General features: G+C 48.9%; 1 protein-coding gene across 6 annotated transcripts in view; it reads left to right on the forward strand.

Moving 5' to 3' along the window:
* Positions 1-255: 255 nt before the first annotated feature.
* LOC139766540 (uncharacterized) overlaps positions 256-19,461 on the forward strand; it is a 96,123-nt gene continuing 76,917 nt past the window's right edge. For 2 of the 6 annotated variants that reach the window (XM_071695323.1, XM_071695329.1), the window contains exons 1-2: positions 260-451; positions 11,159-11,221. In XM_071695323.1, the coding sequence (XP_071551424.1) occupies positions 388-451; positions 11,159-11,221 (127 nt within the window). In that variant the 5' untranslated portion in view covers positions 260-387. Of the gene's footprint in view, positions 452-11,158; positions 11,222-19,461 lie in introns of all 6 variants that reach the window. The other 4 variants (XM_071695330.1, XM_071695324.1, XM_071695328.1 and 1 more) reach the window with 4 other exon arrangements.

Raw genomic sequence — 19,461 nt, forward strand, 5'->3', positions numbered from 1 at the left:
CTCGTGTTGTTGGCCGCCTGCGACGCGACACCGGACCCTTGTTGATATTGGGCGTGGACACTACCTTTAATATCTCACTAAAGACATAATCTTCAGTCACTTCTTTGCAAAGCAATTATGTACCTTATAAAACTGTAGCGTACACCAAGCCAAAAGCCATGATACTCCGCACTAGAGGAAAATCATAAGAGAATTCAACGATCGCGGGTTGCAGCTCGTCGCCAGCAGACACGTGGGTTCGTTATTTCACGACTTGAGTGAGGCGAGTTGTACGGCTCGGTGTTTTGGTCCCGTCGCGCCATTTTCATCTAACAAAAATTCCTCATTTCTTCGTTATTTTGCTATTGTGGGTGTGGAAATTACCATCGTAGTACAGGGGAAGGAGAGATGAGCCTCGAACTCCTGCTAGATGCCGCTAAATTCCTTGAGCAACAAGAGGAGTCCTGCAAAGGTAGGTCGGGATGTGGCGGGGTCGTTATTTCAGGGGGTAGATATTTCACGCAGTAACACCGGCTCCGTTGCAAATGTGTAGTTTGTTTACAAATATCCCAGCCCAGCTGGTCATATCGGCCCAATCATCCTGAATATTAAGTTTTGAGAGCCTAAATGATGAAGCAGTTGTAGAATTAGAGGAGTAAGGTGAAGAGGCCTGAGACGGCACGAGACTATGAAACGTTTGTGGTGTGACCTAAGCCTAAAGGTTCAAGGGAGGGGGTTGCAGTCCTGGTCACATGACCTCCCACTAATTACCCTGTGATCCTTTTGTTGTGAACGAGAACGGGAGGAGGAGGAGATGTGGGGATGGTTGGCGGGGCGGATGGCCCCATTGGTGGGGTTGGCCCTAAGTCAGGTCTGTGGGGGAAGACGTCAATGTTGACATCCAAGTGATGGTGTAGGTATTTAACGGAGGTGACAGGCTCACGATAGTGGTCGAGGACACGTGCAGCCGGCGGCCCTCCCACCCACAACCCACAACTGGCCCTCCCACCCACAACCCACAACTGGCCCTCCCACGACTAGGCTACCCAAAACCCATCACTGGTCCTCGTATTTCTAGGCTACCATAACCCATCACTGGTCTTTCTACCACCTGCTTACCCACAACCCATAACTGGCCCCCACAACTGGCCCTCTTACTACCTCCTGCTACCCACAACCCACAACGGGCCCCCCACCACCACCACTAGATTACCCATAGTTGGCCCTCCCACCACCAGCCCACCCACAACCCACGGTTGACCTTTCCACCATTAGCCCACCTCCCAGCCTACCCATCACTGTCTCCCACAGCCCACGACTGACCCTCCCACCATTGGCCCACCCCTCCATCACCGGGTTACCCACCACTGACCCATCTCACACCACCATCCTACTCTCAAACTACGACTGACTATCTCACCACTGGCCCACTTCTCAGCGCCGGACCACTCATCTCTGACTAGCTCATTCACGACTCGCCCTCCCATTTCCTATCAATATCTCTATCCACCACTGGTCTACCCATCAGTGGCCCACCTCCCCCCATCATCTGCCTGGCCAACACTGGCCCAACAACCACCACCAGCCCACTCACGATGACTGGCCCTTCTACCACCAGCCTACCTACCACCTCAACTTGTTCCCCCACCCACAACCCAGAGCTGTTTCTTCCACCTGTGGCCCACCTCCCACCGACAGGTGGCCCACATCCCACCCTAAGCCCACCCACCATTGGTTCTCCTCCCACCACTAGTCACTAGACCATCACTGGTCCACACACCTCTTACGACACCTGCCTGCTATTAGCCCATTCACCACCAGCCCACCCTCCACTCGATTGACCTGACCCACTACTGGCCCACCTCCCACCACTGGCCCTCCCACCTCAATCACTTAAACCCACGACTGACCCACCACAAGACCATCTTTACTCACGACTGACCCTCCCACCATCAGCTGACCCACCGCTGACCCACCCATCATCGGCCAACCCACCGGAAACCTGCCCACCGACAAACCACGATCGATCCTCCCATCTTCAACCCACCCACCGTTGGCCCACTCATCATTGCCCCCCCCCCACCCCTCCACTATTTGCATCACCGGTCCTGTTACAGCACTGGCCCACCCCTCACCAGCCCACCAAAAACCCACCATTGGCCCACTTTCCCACATGACTGGCTCAGCTTCTACCACCAGTCTACCCACCATCAGCCCACTCACAACCCATGACACCCTCCGACCAGCTCACCCACCACTGGCCCACCGCCCCTCTAATCACTAGCCTACCACAACTCACGACTGGTCCTCCCACCGGTCTACCCACCACTGGCCCACCTCCCCCACCGGTCTACCCACCACTGGCCCACCTTCCTCCCACCGGTCTACCCACCATACCGCCTTCCCACTAGCATCCCGCGACTGGTCCACTTCCTATCATCTTCTCCACCCCAGAGCCCATCACCTGCGTGCCTACTACAAGCCCACCTAGAACCCACGACTGACCCACACATCACTGGCCCACCTCCCACCACCAGCCTACCCACCCCTGGCCTACCTCCTACCACAAGCCTACTCACCACCGGTCTTTCCACCACTAGCCAACCCACTACTGACCTTCCACTGGCCACCCACTACAGGCCCACCTGCCACTAGGCAATCCGCCACTGGCCCTACCACTATCAGCACACCCACAGCTGGCTGTCTCACCAGTGGATCACCACCCACCACTGGGCCACGTACAACTGATCCACCTCCTACCACTGGCCCTACCTCCAAGTCAACCTATCACCAGCCCACCCATAACCCACAATTAGCCATCCCATTACTGTTGCACCTCCCACCACCAGTCCCATCCATAGCCACCCAATCCACAACCTACCATTAACTCATCCACTTCAGTCCTTCCCCCCCCCCCCAGCCCACCTACAGTCCACAACCGGCCCACCCACCACTAGCCAGGTTCACCACTAGCCCTCCCATAACCCATGATTAACCCTGCCGATGCTTCATCCACCATTAGCCCACCCCACCTCTGTCTTTCCCATCACCAGCTCACCCACCTCTGCCCCGTCCATCACTAGTCCACCCAGCACCAGCCCACTTACCAATTTCTGACCTACCACTGACTGCCCCCCCCCCCCCAATCACCACTAGCCCTCCAGCCATCAGTCTACCCACCACTGGCTCACCCTCCACTGGTCCTCGTATCATTGGCTCTCCAACCATTGGCCCCCTCCACTACTGGCCCACCCTCCCCTACCTCCTCTCCTACCATCTGTCTGCCCACAACCAGTCCTCGTGCCAGTGACTCGCCCACCACCATCACCCTGCATATCACTAGCCCACCCCACCACTGTTCCTCCCACTACTGACCCACTCCCCATCACCAGCTTATTTGAAACTGGTTCACCCACCACTTGCCCACCCAGCACCGGCTTTCCCACCACTCCCTTTCACCACAGGCCCACTTACCACTAGCCAACCCACTCAGTCTCATGCTACCCATCCCAGGCTCACCGCCCACCACCAACTTACCCACAATTGGCCCATTCACCACTTGCCTTCCCACCCCTGGCCATCCCACCACTGGCTCACCCACTAGTGGTCCTCATAATCGGCCCACCTCCCTCCACCACCGGTCCTTCCAACAGTGGCCCACCTCCCACCACTGGCCCACCTTCACCACCTGCATACTTATCACTGGCCCACTGCAATCGGCCTTGTTACTACTAGCCCACCCACCACCGGTCTACCCACCATTGGACTACCCACAGTTGGACTTTCCAGAACTAGCCACTTCCCACATCCAGCCCACCCATCATTTTTCCCTCCCATCACTGGCTCGTCTCCCCCCACCATCCTGCCCACCACTGGCCAGACCACTGCTGACACCCCTTCCACACCCATGGCCCACCCTCCTCTGGCGCACCCACCACTTGCCCTCCTGCCACCACCTTTGGCCTAACATCCAGTGACACACTACTGGACTCCCTACCACAGGCCCACCTCCCTCCACGCGCTCACCCACCACTAGCCCTCCAACCACTAGCCAATTCACCACTGGTCAACCTCCCACCGCTGGCCCTCAAAAGATTGGCCCCCCATCTCTGGCCATTACCCTCCTCCACCCCCTAACCTTGCCGCCAGTGTACCTCCCACCTACCAGTACTCCCATCACTGGCACTGTTATCACCATCACTGGCACCCATCCTTTCAGGCCCTCCCACCACTGGCCCTTAACACCACCAGACCTCCCACCAGTGACACGCTTATTACTAGCCCGCCCTCCGCTTACCCTCCCGTCATTGCACCTCCTACCATTGACCCTCCCGCCTCCCTTCCCTCCACCCCAGGCCCTCCTAGGAGTATACCCCCGCCCACCACAAGCCCTCCCACCAGTGCCACTCTCACCACAGGCCCCTCCCACCAACGGTCCTTCTACTCGTGGGGCACTCGCCACAGGCCCTTCCACTAATGGTACCCTTACCACAAGTCCTCCCTCCACTTGCCCCTCCTCCCAGCAGCGGTGGTGTGGTACCTCCCACCACAAGCCCTCCTGCCAGTGTCACACACTCCCACTGACCCTCAGAGACACGCACGATGGAGAGATTGCAGCGGGATTGAGCTACGGAAGTGACTATCCAGCTGAGAAGCGAATCCTGTGAGAGCCGGTGATTAAACGATTTGAATCTTGTCTTGCTGGGAAAAGAAAAAGGTTCAGAGATTGATTTAATTCAAGTATTCAGGATGATCTAAGGCGTTTATGATCTAACTAGCTACTCAAAGACTTGATCCATCTGGTTTCGCTCGGTAGTAATGGATACAAACTCGTGGGCAAACGTTGGACGTGGAAGGAGGCGAAGTCCTTTTTCTTCAACTGGATTGTTGACATAAGGATTCATTTGCCCGTGAGAGTGATGGAAAGCAGTGCTACACTGCTATAGAGACGTTTACGAATAAACTTTTATATGAAGATTTCGCCTCTCAAGGCCGCGACTTGGGAGTGTCTGCACCTTCTTGTGGTCACACCGACAAGGTGCAGGTTATTGTCTCTGGATTGTCTGTATGATGCTGTTTGAATGTCTTTTATGTAAACTCCGCAGGATACACAGTGCGCAGGTTTAAGAGTGCCGCGTGCAAGGGTTTACCAAGTGTAGCATAACAGACAGGACATTGTTAGAAGGCACCTTGGGCCTACGGGCCAGGTCATTCAACAGCTTAGTCGACCAACGACCCTACCCAGCAGCCTGGGCCCAGCCCGGGCTGTGAGGGGGTTGAAGGTCCCTCTCCCACCAGAAGATTACATCAGGTAAGGAAGTGTGCACACAGTCAGGCAGAGATGCACCAGTCATCGCCAGCCCCGAGTCTTCGGGAAGGATGAACACTCCTCGCTCGACTCCTGTTCCACCCTTTTAGGAAGTGAAATACCACGAAGGGAGAGTTTCCAGATCCTCGTGCCTTCCCTTTTTCGTTGCATTCGACGGCACAGAGGGAGTACACGGGAAAGCATTGTTTCTCCCTGATCCTGAAGACTGCAGAGCTTCAAAGGCTGAGGGATCCCCTGCCCATCGCCACTCTATAACTGTCCAAAAGGAGATAAAGTTTCCCTGCCTCGAGCTGTCCTGGGCCGCCGTGCCCGGACTCTGGTCACACCCACCCGTCTTGTTACACTCGGAAGAATTTTCTCTCATTCTCGACTAATGCAAAGCTGGCGACCAAAGCCCCAACCTTAGACCACAGATATACCTCTGCCCACCGTGCCAATCATCATCATCATCATCGAAAAGCACTTACTTCGTCAGATGCTGTACGCAGTGTTATCGCCGCTGTATACGTATATGGGTCATTCATGAAGAATACGCGGAACACTGCGACTACAGCAGTCACTCGGACAGCAACTGATCCACGACCGCCTCACCTCCAGCATAAACACCCACCAACCGGTACACACTGCACATATTCTGGCTTCCTAATCAGTCCCCTGTACAGAACCCCAAACAACAAACTTAAAACATCTAGCAACTCGTTGCTAATGGCATCGGAAACAAACACACGAATTCTCAACCGACTGGGAGACCATAACATCCACATGGACTTCATCCAAGAAACTAGACTCTCATCCAAGAAACCTAGACTCTCATCCAAGAAACTAGACTCTCATCCAAGAAACCAGACTCTCATCCAAGAAACCAGACTCTCATCCAGATACAGCCTCCCCCCTTTCCTCAACTGCACAACCATAATAGACGAGAAAGTCAAAGAGGAAGACTCGTAATACCCACCCACCAAACCGTTTATACATACCATTTTCCTACACCAGTTACATTTACAAAACAGCTCGCAGGAACAGCAGTGTAGAAGTACTATCTACAAAGATAATATTTGACAGTGCCACCCACATCATCATTGACACCACATCCAGACTCTCATCCAGATATACGCTTCCACCTTTCTGCAGTTACGCAATTATTAGTGACGACAGACGAGGTCGACAGAGGAGGACAGCAGTGGTGAAACCAATAATGTTATTGTTTTGGTTGTCTGGATGAAAGCAAATTTGCAGACTCTTACAAGCTGGCAGATTGTAACAGCAGTACACACAGGAGGAACCAAGGCTTGTACTCGAATAATACAGACCAAATAGCTTAACTTTGCATGCAGTGAAATTCTTTGAAAGTGTGATGAAGAGTTTATAATCAAGACCAATTACATTAGCAAGTGTCGCCTTGGATTTGTACACGGCGAGAGTACGCGAACCTCCCTATTAATACAGTGGCATGAAACTCTTAAGGCCAGGAAAGAGAATGGACAATTTTCCTTAATGTTACACAAGTCATTTGACAAGGAAGACCACGGAATATTACCGTAGAAAGTACGCCAACAGCAGATGAAAGGTAAGATGGAAAGATGGATGAAAGTGTTGACACTCAACACAGATCAAAGCAGCAGTAAAATGGGAACACGTATGAGGGAGACGTCCTATGTGGGTACCGCAAGGGACGGTGTTGGCTCCACTACTCTTTGATGAGGATATCAGATATTGACAGATATGATAATGATAGGACATTGTCAGCTATATTGATATCAGATAGTGATAGCTATGAAAATGATACCAAATACTGACGGCTTTAGCTGAGAAAAAAAAGATGAATTATAATCTGTACTGAACGTATATAGAAAGATGAATTATAATCTGTACTTAACGTATATAGAAAGATGAATTATAATCTGTGCTTAACGTTTAAAGATGAATTATGATAATCTTTACTTAACGTATGAAAATGAATTATGATAAACATGGAAGCTTCTCAAAAAAGGAAGATGCAGACTCATCTAATCTATAAGGAATACCTTGAAACAAATTGGAGATGATAATTTGGTCACTGAATCTCTGTAGCGGAAATGATTGGTTACTGAATCTCTGTAGCGGAAATGATTGGTCACTGAATCTCTGTTGCGGAAATGATTGGTTACTGAATCTATGTCTAATTTAAGCCAAGAAATGTTCGTACGATGAGTTTTCGAGATTATCTTGAATCCATCCACCACGTCACCCCGAGAGTTCGCGCTTATTTCTGTTTTCCTAGCCAGACATTTGTAAGGTCTCTCGAGTCTTTCCTCATAAGTCGTATTTCGGAGGGAAGGAATTAGTTTGGTTGCTCATCTCTGAATGAGCTCAAGATTGGCAGATTCATTGATTCTCCTGGCGAGTCTCGTGGTCTATGATGGATGATAATAGTGTGGGCCCCAGGACTGAGCCTTGTGGAACTCCACTAGACAAGTGAAGCCAGTGGGACGCTGTCTCCACTCTTCGTTATCTCTCTTTGAGTGTACAAAAGTCCAGGTGTATCGTGTTAGATTCCCCTTCCCCCCGCCCTCTCCTTTGATCGGTGATGCCATTCCGATACTGCACCAGGCACTGTGGATACCGTTGTGTTACCAGTGATTTGGAGGAGAAAAAAAAATGAGAAGGGTTCGAAGCACTGCTGTGCGTGTTGACAGGTGTTGGAAATGAAGGGGACGTGCTATGGATGGGTTGGGTGCCAACAATAATCCACGTGGAAGTTAGGTGAAGCACGTGGCAAACAGTGACTTGTACCAGGGTGAGGTACGAGAGGAGCAGTGACCTGTGTCAGGGTGAGGTACGAGACGAGCAGTGACCTGTGTCCGGGTGAGGTACGAGACGAGCAGTGACCTGTGTCAGGGTGAGGTACGAGAAGAGCAGTGACCTGTGTCGGGGTGAGGTACGAGAGGAGCAGTGACCTGTGTCACAGGGTGAGGTACGAGACGAGCATTGACCTGTGTCAGGGTGAGGTACGAGACGAGCATTGACCTGTGTCAGGGTGAGGTACGAGACGAGCAGTGACCTGTGTCAGGGTGAGGTACGAGACGAGCAGTGACCTGTGTCGGGGTGAGGTACGAGACGAGCAGTGACCTGTGTCACAGGGTGAGGTACGAGACGAGCAGTGACCTGTGTCGGGGTGAGGTACGAGACGAGCAGTGACCTGTGTCAGGGTGAGGTACGAGACGAGCAGTGACCTGTGTCAGGGTGAGGTACGAGACGAGCGGTGACCTGTGTCGGGGTGAGGTACGAGACGAGCAGTGACCTGTGTCGGGGTGAGGTACGAGACGAGCAGTGGCCTGTGTCAGGGTGAGGTACGAGACGAGCAGTGACCTGTGTCGGGGTGAGGTACGAGACGAGCAGTGACCTGTGTCAGGGTGAGGTACGAGACGAGCAGTGACCTGTGTCAGGGTGAGGTACGAAACGAGCAGTGACCTGTGTCAGGGTGAGGTACGAGACGAGCAGTGACCTGTGTCAGGGTGAGGCACGAGACGAGCAGTGACCTGTGTCAGGGTGAGGTACGAGACGAGCAGTGACCTGTGCGGGAGGAGACGTGGGGATACATGACAGAGAGCTGGCCTGTGCTTGGGTGAGGTACGTGACAAACTCTGTACCCTTGCCAGGCTGGGGTAAGTGACAACCACCGCAGTGCTAGCTCGTCACATGACCAGGAGTGACGTTACTAATACCTGGGCGGTGGTGGTATATCCCTGGGCGGCGGTGGTATATCCCTGGGCGGTGGTATATCCCAGGGGGATGGTATATCCTTGGGCGGTGGTGGTATATCCTTGGGCGATGGTATAATATCCCTGGGCGGTGGTGGTATATCCCTGGGCGGCGGTGGTATATCCCTGGGCGGTGGTGGTATATCCTTGGGCGATGGTATAATATCCCTGGGCGGTGGTGGTATATCCCAGGGCGGTGGTGGTATATCCCTGGGCGGTGGTGGTATATCCCAGGGCGATGGTATAATATCCCTGGGCTGTGGTGGTATATCCCTGGGCGGTGGTGGTATATCCCTGGGCGGTGGTATATCCCAGGGGGATGGTATATCCCTGGGCGGTGGTGGTATATCCCTGGGCGGTGGTGGTATATCCCTGGGCGGTGGTATATCCCAGGGGGATGGTATATCCCTGGGCGGTGGTGGTATAATATCCCTGGGCGGTTAGTATATCCCAGAGCGATGGTATATCCCTGGGCGGTGGTGGTATATCCCAGGGCGATGGTATATCCCTGGGCGATGGATGAGTATAATCTCCTGCTAAGTTCCAGCTACTGTTGCTACATTCGTATGTCAGTAGTCGCTCTGTTGCCGTCGAAATGTGCTCGATGTTACTGGATTAATGATTATTTCAGCGCGTTATTTTTGTACATAATGTTATTACTAATAATTATATTGAGTAACGATGGATAATGGGTAGTGTATTGTTATATATATATATATATATATATATATATATATATATATATATATATATATATATATATATATATATATATATATTCTTTCTTTTAAACTATTCGCCATTTCCCGCGTTAGCGAGGTAGCGCTAAGAACATATATATATATATATATATATATATATATATATATATATATATGTATATATATATATTTTTCTTTCAAACTATTCGCCATTTCCCGCGTTAGCGAGGTAGCGTTAAGAACAGAGAACTGGGCCTTTGAGGGAATATCCTCACCTGGCCCCTTTCTCTGTTCCTTCTTTTGGAAATTTGAAAAAAAAATAATGAGAGGGGAGGATTTCCAGCCCCCCGCTCCCTCCCCTTTTAGTCGCCTTCTACGACACGCAGGGAATACGTGGGAAGTATTCTTTCTTCCCTATCCCCAGGGATATATATATATATATATATATATATATATATATATATATATATATATATATATATATATATATATATAGTGTGTGTGTGTGTGTGTTGATCCTTCTATAACCACCGTTAGCGTGAATATTGATACCTGTTGTGACCTCTGGTGGTGTAACTATTGATCGTTTTATAATAACTGGTAGTTTAAATATTGATCCTTCCGTGGCCATTGGTAGTGTAAATATTGTTCTATCTATAACCAATGGTATTGTAGATTATTGATCCCTCTGTAACCATTAGTAGTGTAGATAGCGATACTTCCTTCACCACTGGTAGTGTAAGTATTGATCTTTCTATAACAACTGATAGTGTAGATATTGATGCTTCTATAACCACTGGTATTGCAAATTTTGATCCCTCTGTAACCACTGGTAATGAAAATATTGATCTTATAGCCTGTTTGGTAATTATGATATTTATCTTATAACCACTGAACCAGGTGATATTGATTCTTCCATAACCACTGTGGTGATTGTAGTATTTATCCTACAACCACTGAACTAGGTGGCATTGATACTTCTATAGCCACTGAATTAGGTGATATTGATCCTTCAGTAACCACCGTGGTAATCTGAATATTGATCCTTCTATAACCATTGTGGTCAATACTGATCCTTTTTACGACCACACTGTAGCTATGTTGATATTGACCCTTCTGCAATTGTCATGGTGATATTATATTGATCCTTGTATAGTCAGTGTTGGTAATGTTGATATCATCGTTCTGTTGTGGTAATGTGAATATTGATCCCGTCTCTCACCACCGTGGTAATGTTAATATTGATCCCTATACAACAACCACTGTGGTAATGCGAATATTGATCCCACAATTACTACTGTGGTAATGATATTTTTTTGATCTATTTTATGTAACCACTGCGGTGTTATAACTTCTCGTTCTTTTACGATAGATAAAGGAATAATGATCTCTTTTTCTCCTTGACGCAGGTGAGGCGAGGCTTCTGAGACACCCTGTACCGGAGGGAGGTGGTGACAGACCCTGTAGTGAAGGTAGGTGGTGCCAAACATTGTACTGGAGGTGGGTGGTGCCAAACCTTTTTTACTTGGAGGTAGATGGTGCCAAACATGGCACACGAGTGGTTGGTCGTGCCCAACATTGGACGAGAGTTAGGTCGTGGTAGATGGTCCCAAACATTGTATCAGAGGTGGGAGGTGGTACCAAAATTTTTTAGTGCCGGTATGTGGTGTCAAACGTAGTGAAGGTGGGTGGTACCAAAATGGTAGTGAAGGTAGGTGGTGCCAAAATGGTATTGGATGTTGTAAGTGGTGCCAGAATGGTAGTGGAGGTAGGTAGTGCCAAATATTGCATTGGAGGGATATAGTGCCGGGCATTATAGTGGAAGTAGGTGGTGCCAAACATTGTAGTGGAGGCAGGTGGTGCCAAACATTGCACTGGTGGTGGTGCCAAACATTGCACTGGTGGTGGTGCCAAACATTGCACTGGTGGTGGTGCCAAACATTGTACTGGAGTTAGTTAAGACTATTTTGAGTTTAGAAGTCTTGTATTGAAGGAACACCTGTCTTACAGTGGTAGCTTCATGAAGCAACACCTGTACAGATGTTTGGTTCTGACGAACACCTGTCTTACAGCAGTACATAGCTTCATGAAGCATCACCTTGCACAGATGTGTGGCTTAATGAAGGAACACCAGTCGGGACAACAGGGGTTTCATGAAGGAACATCTGTTACAGACATGTGGCTTGATGAAGGAACACCTGTCGCAGGGTTGTGGCTTGATGAAGGAACACCTGTTCTACGGCAGGAGCTTGATGAAGGAACACCTGTTTCAGAGATGTGGCCTCATGAAGGAACACCTGTTACAGAGATGTGGCTTGATGAAGGAACACCTGTTGCAGGGTTGTGGCTTGATGAAGGCACACCTGTTACAGTAGTGTGACCTGATGAAGGAACACCTGTTACAGTAGTGTGACCTGATGAAGGCACACCTGTTACAGTAGTGTGACCTGATGAAGGCACACCTGTTACAGTAGTGTGACCTGATGAAGGAACACCTGTTACAGTAGTGTGACCTGATGAAGGCACACCTGTTACAGTAGTGTGACCTGATGAAGGCACATCTGTTACAGTAGTGTGACCTGCTGAAGGCACACCTGTTACAGTAGTGTGACCTGATGAAGGCACACCTGTTACAGTAGTGTGACCTGATGAAGGCACACCTGTTACAGTAGTGTGACCTGATGAAGGCACACCTGTTACAGGAGTGTGACCTGATGAAGGAACACCTGTTACAGTAGTGTGACCTGATAAAGGCACACCTGTTACAGTAGTGTGACCTGATGAAGGCACACCTGTTACAGTAGTGTGACCTGATAAAGGCACACCTGTTACAGTAGTGTGACCTGATAAAGGCACACCTGTTACAGTAGTGTGACCTGATGAAGGCACACCTACAAGCGTTAATCCTACATGCAAGGTACACACTTCCCTCTAAACCTGTTATCTCCTACATGATAACTGTTCATGACTAGTGTGTATGTAACAGTAGATGTCATTTTATCTACAGCTTATCTCAGTCCCCCTGGGGCCTGCCCCTCTTGGTACAGTGGCCCCAATGGGGCCTGCCCCTCTTGGTACAGTGGCCCCATGTTCTCCATCCACGGTCTTCACGTCTAGCGTCCATTGAGTTGACCCATTTCGAATAGTTCCCGTTGCTTGTATTTTGCATGATTTCTTCAGTTCGGACTCTAACCGTACCTGTTCTTTTGATGACTGTAGCTTCCTCTCTCTCTCTCTCTCTCTCTCTCTCTCTCTCTCTCTCTCTCTCTCTCTCTCTCTCTCTCTCTCTCTCTCTCTCTCTCTCTATGTGTGTGTGTGTGTGTGTGTGGTTATGCCCCCTTTTGATCCCCCTACCCTGATGCAAATGTGTTCTTGCTTTAACTGAATTTCTTAATGCCTACAGTCTCTCTCTCTCTCTCTCTCTCTCTCTCTCTCTCTCTCTCTCTCTCTCTCTCTCTCTCTCTCTCTCTCTCTCTCTCATCTCATCTCACGACACACCCTCCATGATCCTAGGATCGAGTCCAAAAAGTCCGTGTACCACCACCACCACGTCTGGTTCACCTCTGGGTCTTGGCTGTTGACCAGTGCCTCATATAACCAAAACATTTGTTCCCAGTTGGTTCCTCTTTTCCATCACCCCCCCCTCTCTCTCTCTCTCTCTCTCTCTCTCTCTCTCTCTCTCTCTCTCTCTCTCTCTCTCTCTCTCTCTCTCTCTCTCTCTCTCTCTCTCGTCTCTTCCTTGAAGGTCTATTTGTTATTGACTGGTTCTTGGTACGTCACAGTGTTCGAGCCCCTACGAAGTTGCACACCGATTTAAAGTATATATATATATATATATATATATATATATATATATATATATATATATATATATATATATATATATACATTCCTATGAGTCCACGGGGAAAATGAAACACGAAAAGTTCCCAAGTGCACTTTCGTGTAATAAAATTGTGATCCTTTCCAATATATATATATATATATATATATATATATATATATATATATATATATATATATATATATATATATTTTTTTTTTTTTTTTTTCAAACTTCGCCATTTCCCGCGTTAGCGAGGTAGCGTTAAGAACAGAGAACTGGGCCACTGAGGGAATATCCTCACCTGGCCCCCTTCTCTGTTCCTTCTTTTGGAAAATTAAAAAAAATTGAGAGGGGAGGATTTCCAGCCCCCCGCTCCCTCCCCTTTTAGTCGCCTTCTACGACACGCAGGGAATACGTGGGAAGTATTCTTTCTCCCCTATCCCCAGGGATAATATATATATATATATATATATATATATATATATATATATATATATATATATATATATATATATATGTGTGTGTGTGTGTGTAGTGAAGTACTTGGCTTTGTCAGTGTTTGTCAACAGGCTTTTGCTTTCCTTTCTGGTTGTTTCAGACCATACTAATGGCTTTAGATAACAGTAATGAAGCTAATTAACACATGATTGTCTTCAGTTATGTGGAAAATATACATTCTTAACTGACCCTGGCTTGCTAGGTCGGCTGTTCAGAATTGAATGCAAGGAACTCTGTGTGATCTCTCAAGGCCTTTTTTGAAGAGCGGCCTCTGGGAGTCTCAGAATGGCTTATGAGGCCCACCTGCTCTAGCTCAAAATCTACCCCACATTCTGAGGTATCTGTGCCCAAAATGTTGGGCCTACAGGTGGCATGGTTCGCCCGGGAAATCATCAGTAACAAGAGAAATGCGCAAACACTTGAAGATGAAAAACCTTGGCCCAGACTCTAATGTACTTTTGCATCCAGAATTTCGTGGCCTTCAGGTATTACGGTTGGCCCTTGAGAAAGGCTGGAACAAACGCACTGTGTAATGACTTCAAATGATTTAGATGGTATATGGCAGAGTCTTGATTGGTCCTGAGATACCCTGACATCTCTTGTTATCTTATCTTGCCACCAGCCCTTACGTCCACGTCCTTCCTCGCCATTATCTCGTCTATGTTCTTAAAGTGATATTTTGACGGCACGGGCGCCTGAGACCCTAATCAAGGCCATCCCATTAACATATATATATATATATATATATATATATATATATATATATATATATATATATATATATATATATATATTCCTATGAGACCACGGGGAAAATGAAACACGAAAAGTTCCCAAGTGCATTTTCGTGTAATAATCACATCATATATATATATATATATATATATATATATATATATATATATATATATATATATATATATATATATATATATATATATATACCCTAGCCTAAGCCAGGTACCCATTTTATCGACCAACCTTTAAGCGTGGATGAACAGCTGGGTTGACTGTGGGCCGACTGCCGCAACCGGGATTCAGACCCATGCAGTCGACCCTGGGCGGCCCATGAATGCGTCACGGTCAAGGACGCCAACCGGTATACACCACTTAAGTGTTGAGGGTCGAAGGCGATTTCGATAGTTTTACTTCTTTGCGTGTGTTATCCTGGGATATTCAGTTTGGTCTGATATCTTGTTGCTATGTTTATCCTGGGATATTCTGTATGGTCTGATATCTTGTTGCTATGTTTATCCTGGGATATTCTGTATGGTCTGATATCTTGTTGCTGTGTTTATCCTGGGATATTCTGTATGGTCTGATATCTTGTTGCTATGTTTATCCTGGGATATTCTGTATGGTCTGATATCTTTTTGCAATGTTTATCCTGGGATATTCATAGTCTGATACCCTGTTTTTATGTTATCTTGGGAATTGTGTATAGTCTGATATCTTGTTCCTACATTATCCTAGAATATTGTTTATAGTCTGATATCCTGTTTTTATGTTATCTTGGGAATTGTGTATAGTCTGATATCTTGTTCCTACATTATCCTAGAATATTGTTTATAGTCTGATATCCTGTTTTTATGTTATCTTGGGAATTGTGTATAGTCTGATATCTTGTTCCAAGGTTATCCTGGGATAACACTGCCATTCCTCTTGCTCGTTTTTCACATTTTTTGCTGATGTCGTAATATCGCAGTCTTCACAGATGTCGTCCCACCGTAATGACCGACTGACCCACCAACCTACCCACTTACCCACCTAACCCTATCACCCACCAACCTACCATATTTACCTACCCACCCATCCACCACTGTACTTACCTACCCACCCACTACCTACCTACTATATGTACCTACTTCATTCTGTACGTATCTACATACCTACGTGGTAGAGAGTCATATTTATCAGTATGTTTACCCATTTATCTTTATCTGTACCTCTGTCGTCATACCTCGGTCCGTGTCGAGACTATTGTAGTGCTGGCAGACCCGTGAGAGAAAACGGTGGGGTTGGTGTGTGTGAGAGAGAGTGGCAGTGGTGGAGGGAGGACAATAATAATAATACTTCATTAATGCCACCCTCTCCCTGACTCACCTGACCTCACTAATACAACCCCCTCGTGCCTCTCCTCTCCTCACTGATGCTCCCCCCTCGTGCCTCACCTCGCCTCACTGTTGCTACTCCATGGGCCTCACCTCACCTCACTCCTGCCATTCCTCCTGCCTTACCTCCTCTCACTCATGTGACCCAGTCTATGCTTCACCTCACTCCTGCCACCTCCCTTGCCTCACCTCACATAATTCCTTCCACCCCTCGTGCTCTTCGATCCTCACCTCACTCATGTTGCCTTACATCATCTCACTCTTTTTCGCCCCACCTCATCTCACCTCACGTCACTCATACCTGCCTTACTTCACCTCTTACCATCCATCCCCCTTGCCTCACCTCGCCTTACGCTTCCACTCTCCTGCCTCGCATCACCTCTCCTGCCTTGAGTTCACCTGGAGTAGTCTTCGAGGGTTTTCTGTCCCCACAGCCCGGGCTGGGAGCAGGCTGCTGGGTTGGATTATTGGTCGATCAGGCAATTGGGAGCCTGGGCCCTCAGGCTCACACAGCATTCACAGCCTGGCTGGTATGGTATACTATGGAAATACATGTCCAGGACACTCTTCAACTTGTCCACTGTGTATCCCATGGTGGATTTGATAATTGCAGGCAAGGTGTTGGAGGGTCTTGGGGCCCCATGTGTTCTAGGTGTTTCGTGCAAATCACACCTTTGGGTTTCAGAGGTAGTATGTTACAGTCCTCCGTGCCTGGCATGCCAGTATGATATTTTTGAGTGCAAGTTGGGGCCCATGTCGTCTAGGATTTTATATGGCTAATGATATTATCTCTTCCCCTCTGCGCTCCTGGGAGTATAGCTTCAGTGATTTCAGACGTTTAGTTCCTTTGCCACGTTATTATGGGCCATGAAAGCTCTGTGAACACTTTTTTTTTTTAAGAATTCCAGCAGTTTCGACTGCCTAGTAGGGTGGTGCTAAGACACAGGAATATTCTGCTGTTCGAGAGAGGATCAAGGAAGTGAAAAATGTCATCATTGGTTTTTCTTCCCTTGAAAGTCTGCAGGATCCACCCCACCACCTGTCTGGAGGAGGCAACCGTTGTTTTGTTGTGGTCGCTGACGTGTAGGTCGTTCGACATTATTACTCTCTTTCGCATTATTCATTGATTTACGACGGTATTTGTTTCCCCTCTGGTGTTCTGTATTGTTTATGTATTTTCTCATTTTCCCCATTATGAGTTGAAATTTATCCCCATTGAAAAGCACAGATGTTCAGTCTGACGATAGTTTTTTTTTTTATTTTTTTAAAGCCTGCTTTCCTGCCATTTTTGTGGTGTCAGACGCTCTTGAGGTGATGCCAGTGGGGTACAGTGCACGGGCGAGCTCCCTCTGGCCCAGCCTGGAGCCGTTTGGTCAGTGCTGACGGGAATGTAAGGGCGTTACTAGTGAGGAATAAGTCGGTAGGATAGTCTTTACTGAATGTGGTTTTTAGTTCATTGAAGACCGAATAGACTGAGACTTGTATATTGCAACGTGTACATAGAGGTCTCGACATTGCAACGTGTACATTGAGGCCTGTACATTGCCACGTGTACATTGAGGCCTGTACATGCCACGTGTACATTGAGGCCTCGACATTGCAACGTGTACATTGAGGCCTGTACATTGCAACATGTACATTGAGGCCTGTACATTGCCACGTGTACATTAAATCCACATTACCACACGTATGTACATTAGGGTCGTACATTACCACGGATAAAGTCTGTACATTGCGACATGTACGTCAAGGCCTGTACATGTGTATTACAGTCTATACATCATGACGTGTACACATTAAGCTCTTTAATTTACGAGAACGTGAAGGCCTGTGCATGTCGCGTACATCACGTTCTGCACATGATGACGTACCATTAACAACTTGTTGATTGAGCTCTGTACATGAGCGGTCTGTGCACATATTAACGTCACATTAAACGACGCGTTGATGAAGCTTTGTACATGTGTACATCAAGAACTGGACATTGCGACATCATGAATTTCCCCTCCAGTGTATATATATGTATATGTGACGACCATGGATATGTGACGATGCTTCAAGGGTTGAGTGTAGTAGTAGCGGCATGTGTAGTGGGAGGAGGAAGGCTGTGTGGAGGATCAACTGGTTCACAGGTGTAGAGAAAGAGTAGAGTTATTTGATCGATGGCAGGCGCTGGGGAGCGTGGCAGACCATGCGGTGGAGACGTGGCATCGTGGCATGGGGCGGGGCTTGAGGAGCACGTGGTGTCGACCAGCCACGTGGTGAGTAAATCACGTGCATGGTGGACCCAAACTTTTGACAACAGCCTTGTTGTGTCGGCTGCACCGTGGCGGCGATTGGCCATCGTCTCGGTGTGTTGTTTGGTCGTTTGAATCGCCCTGTGTTGCGTGAGGGGGTTTGTGGTGTGCGTGTGTGTGTGTGTGTATGTTGCGTTTGGTAGTGAGTCGTGCTGGTTGAGGAAGGCCACTTGTGGAGATCTGGCAAGAGTGTAAGTTGGCTCCTCCCACTCTTGCTCCTCCCACCTCCCCTCCCCATAATAGTCGACCCCCCCCTCCCCCCCACTAGTAACCCTCCCCCCCCCCACCACTCCTGCTCCAGTGACCGGCACCACCACCTTCCCCTCCCCCCCCCCCCCTTCTGAGGTTGGATCTCCCTCCCTCCCTCCCTCCCTCCCTCCTTCCCTCCCTCCCTCCCTCCCTCCCTCCCTCCCTCCCTCCCTCCCTCCCTCCACAAATAACCACCTACCACCCCTCCCCTCCTCCCCTCCCTTACAGGGACGGATGCCCTCCTCCCCCTTCCTCCCTATCTGGGACGGGAACCACCCACCTCCCCCCTCTCCCATCAGTGATAGGCCCTCTCACATGACAGACCTCTACACCCAGCCCCCCCCATATGACCCTCCTCCTCCTCCTCCTCCCCCTCCTCCCCTGGCATGACAGGGGTGGGGGGGAGGCCCTCCTCCCCCCCACCCCTGAGAGGTCCTCACTCCTTTCCATGATTCCCCTCTCCCCCCCTCACTCCTTCCTGTACCTGACCCCCTTCCCCTCTCAGCTGAGACCTCCCACCCCCCCTACCCCTCTCCCATCAATGACTCCCTCCCCCCCCCACCCCAGCCTGGCTCTGAACCCCCCCCCCCCCCTTACCGTTCTCTTGCTGCACCTTGTGCTGTGTAACATTCCCCCCCTCCCTCCTCCCTCCCTCCCCCTACTCTATCCATGGACCAGCTGACTGGCAGGGTAGCCAACACCACATGCTACTCACAAACAGACTGGGTTAG

Source organism: Panulirus ornatus, chromosome 58 (genome assembly GCF_036320965.1).
Source record: "Panulirus ornatus isolate Po-2019 chromosome 58, ASM3632096v1, whole genome shotgun sequence".
In the NCBI taxonomy this organism is placed as follows: domain Eukaryota; kingdom Metazoa; phylum Arthropoda; class Malacostraca; order Decapoda; family Palinuridae; genus Panulirus; species Panulirus ornatus.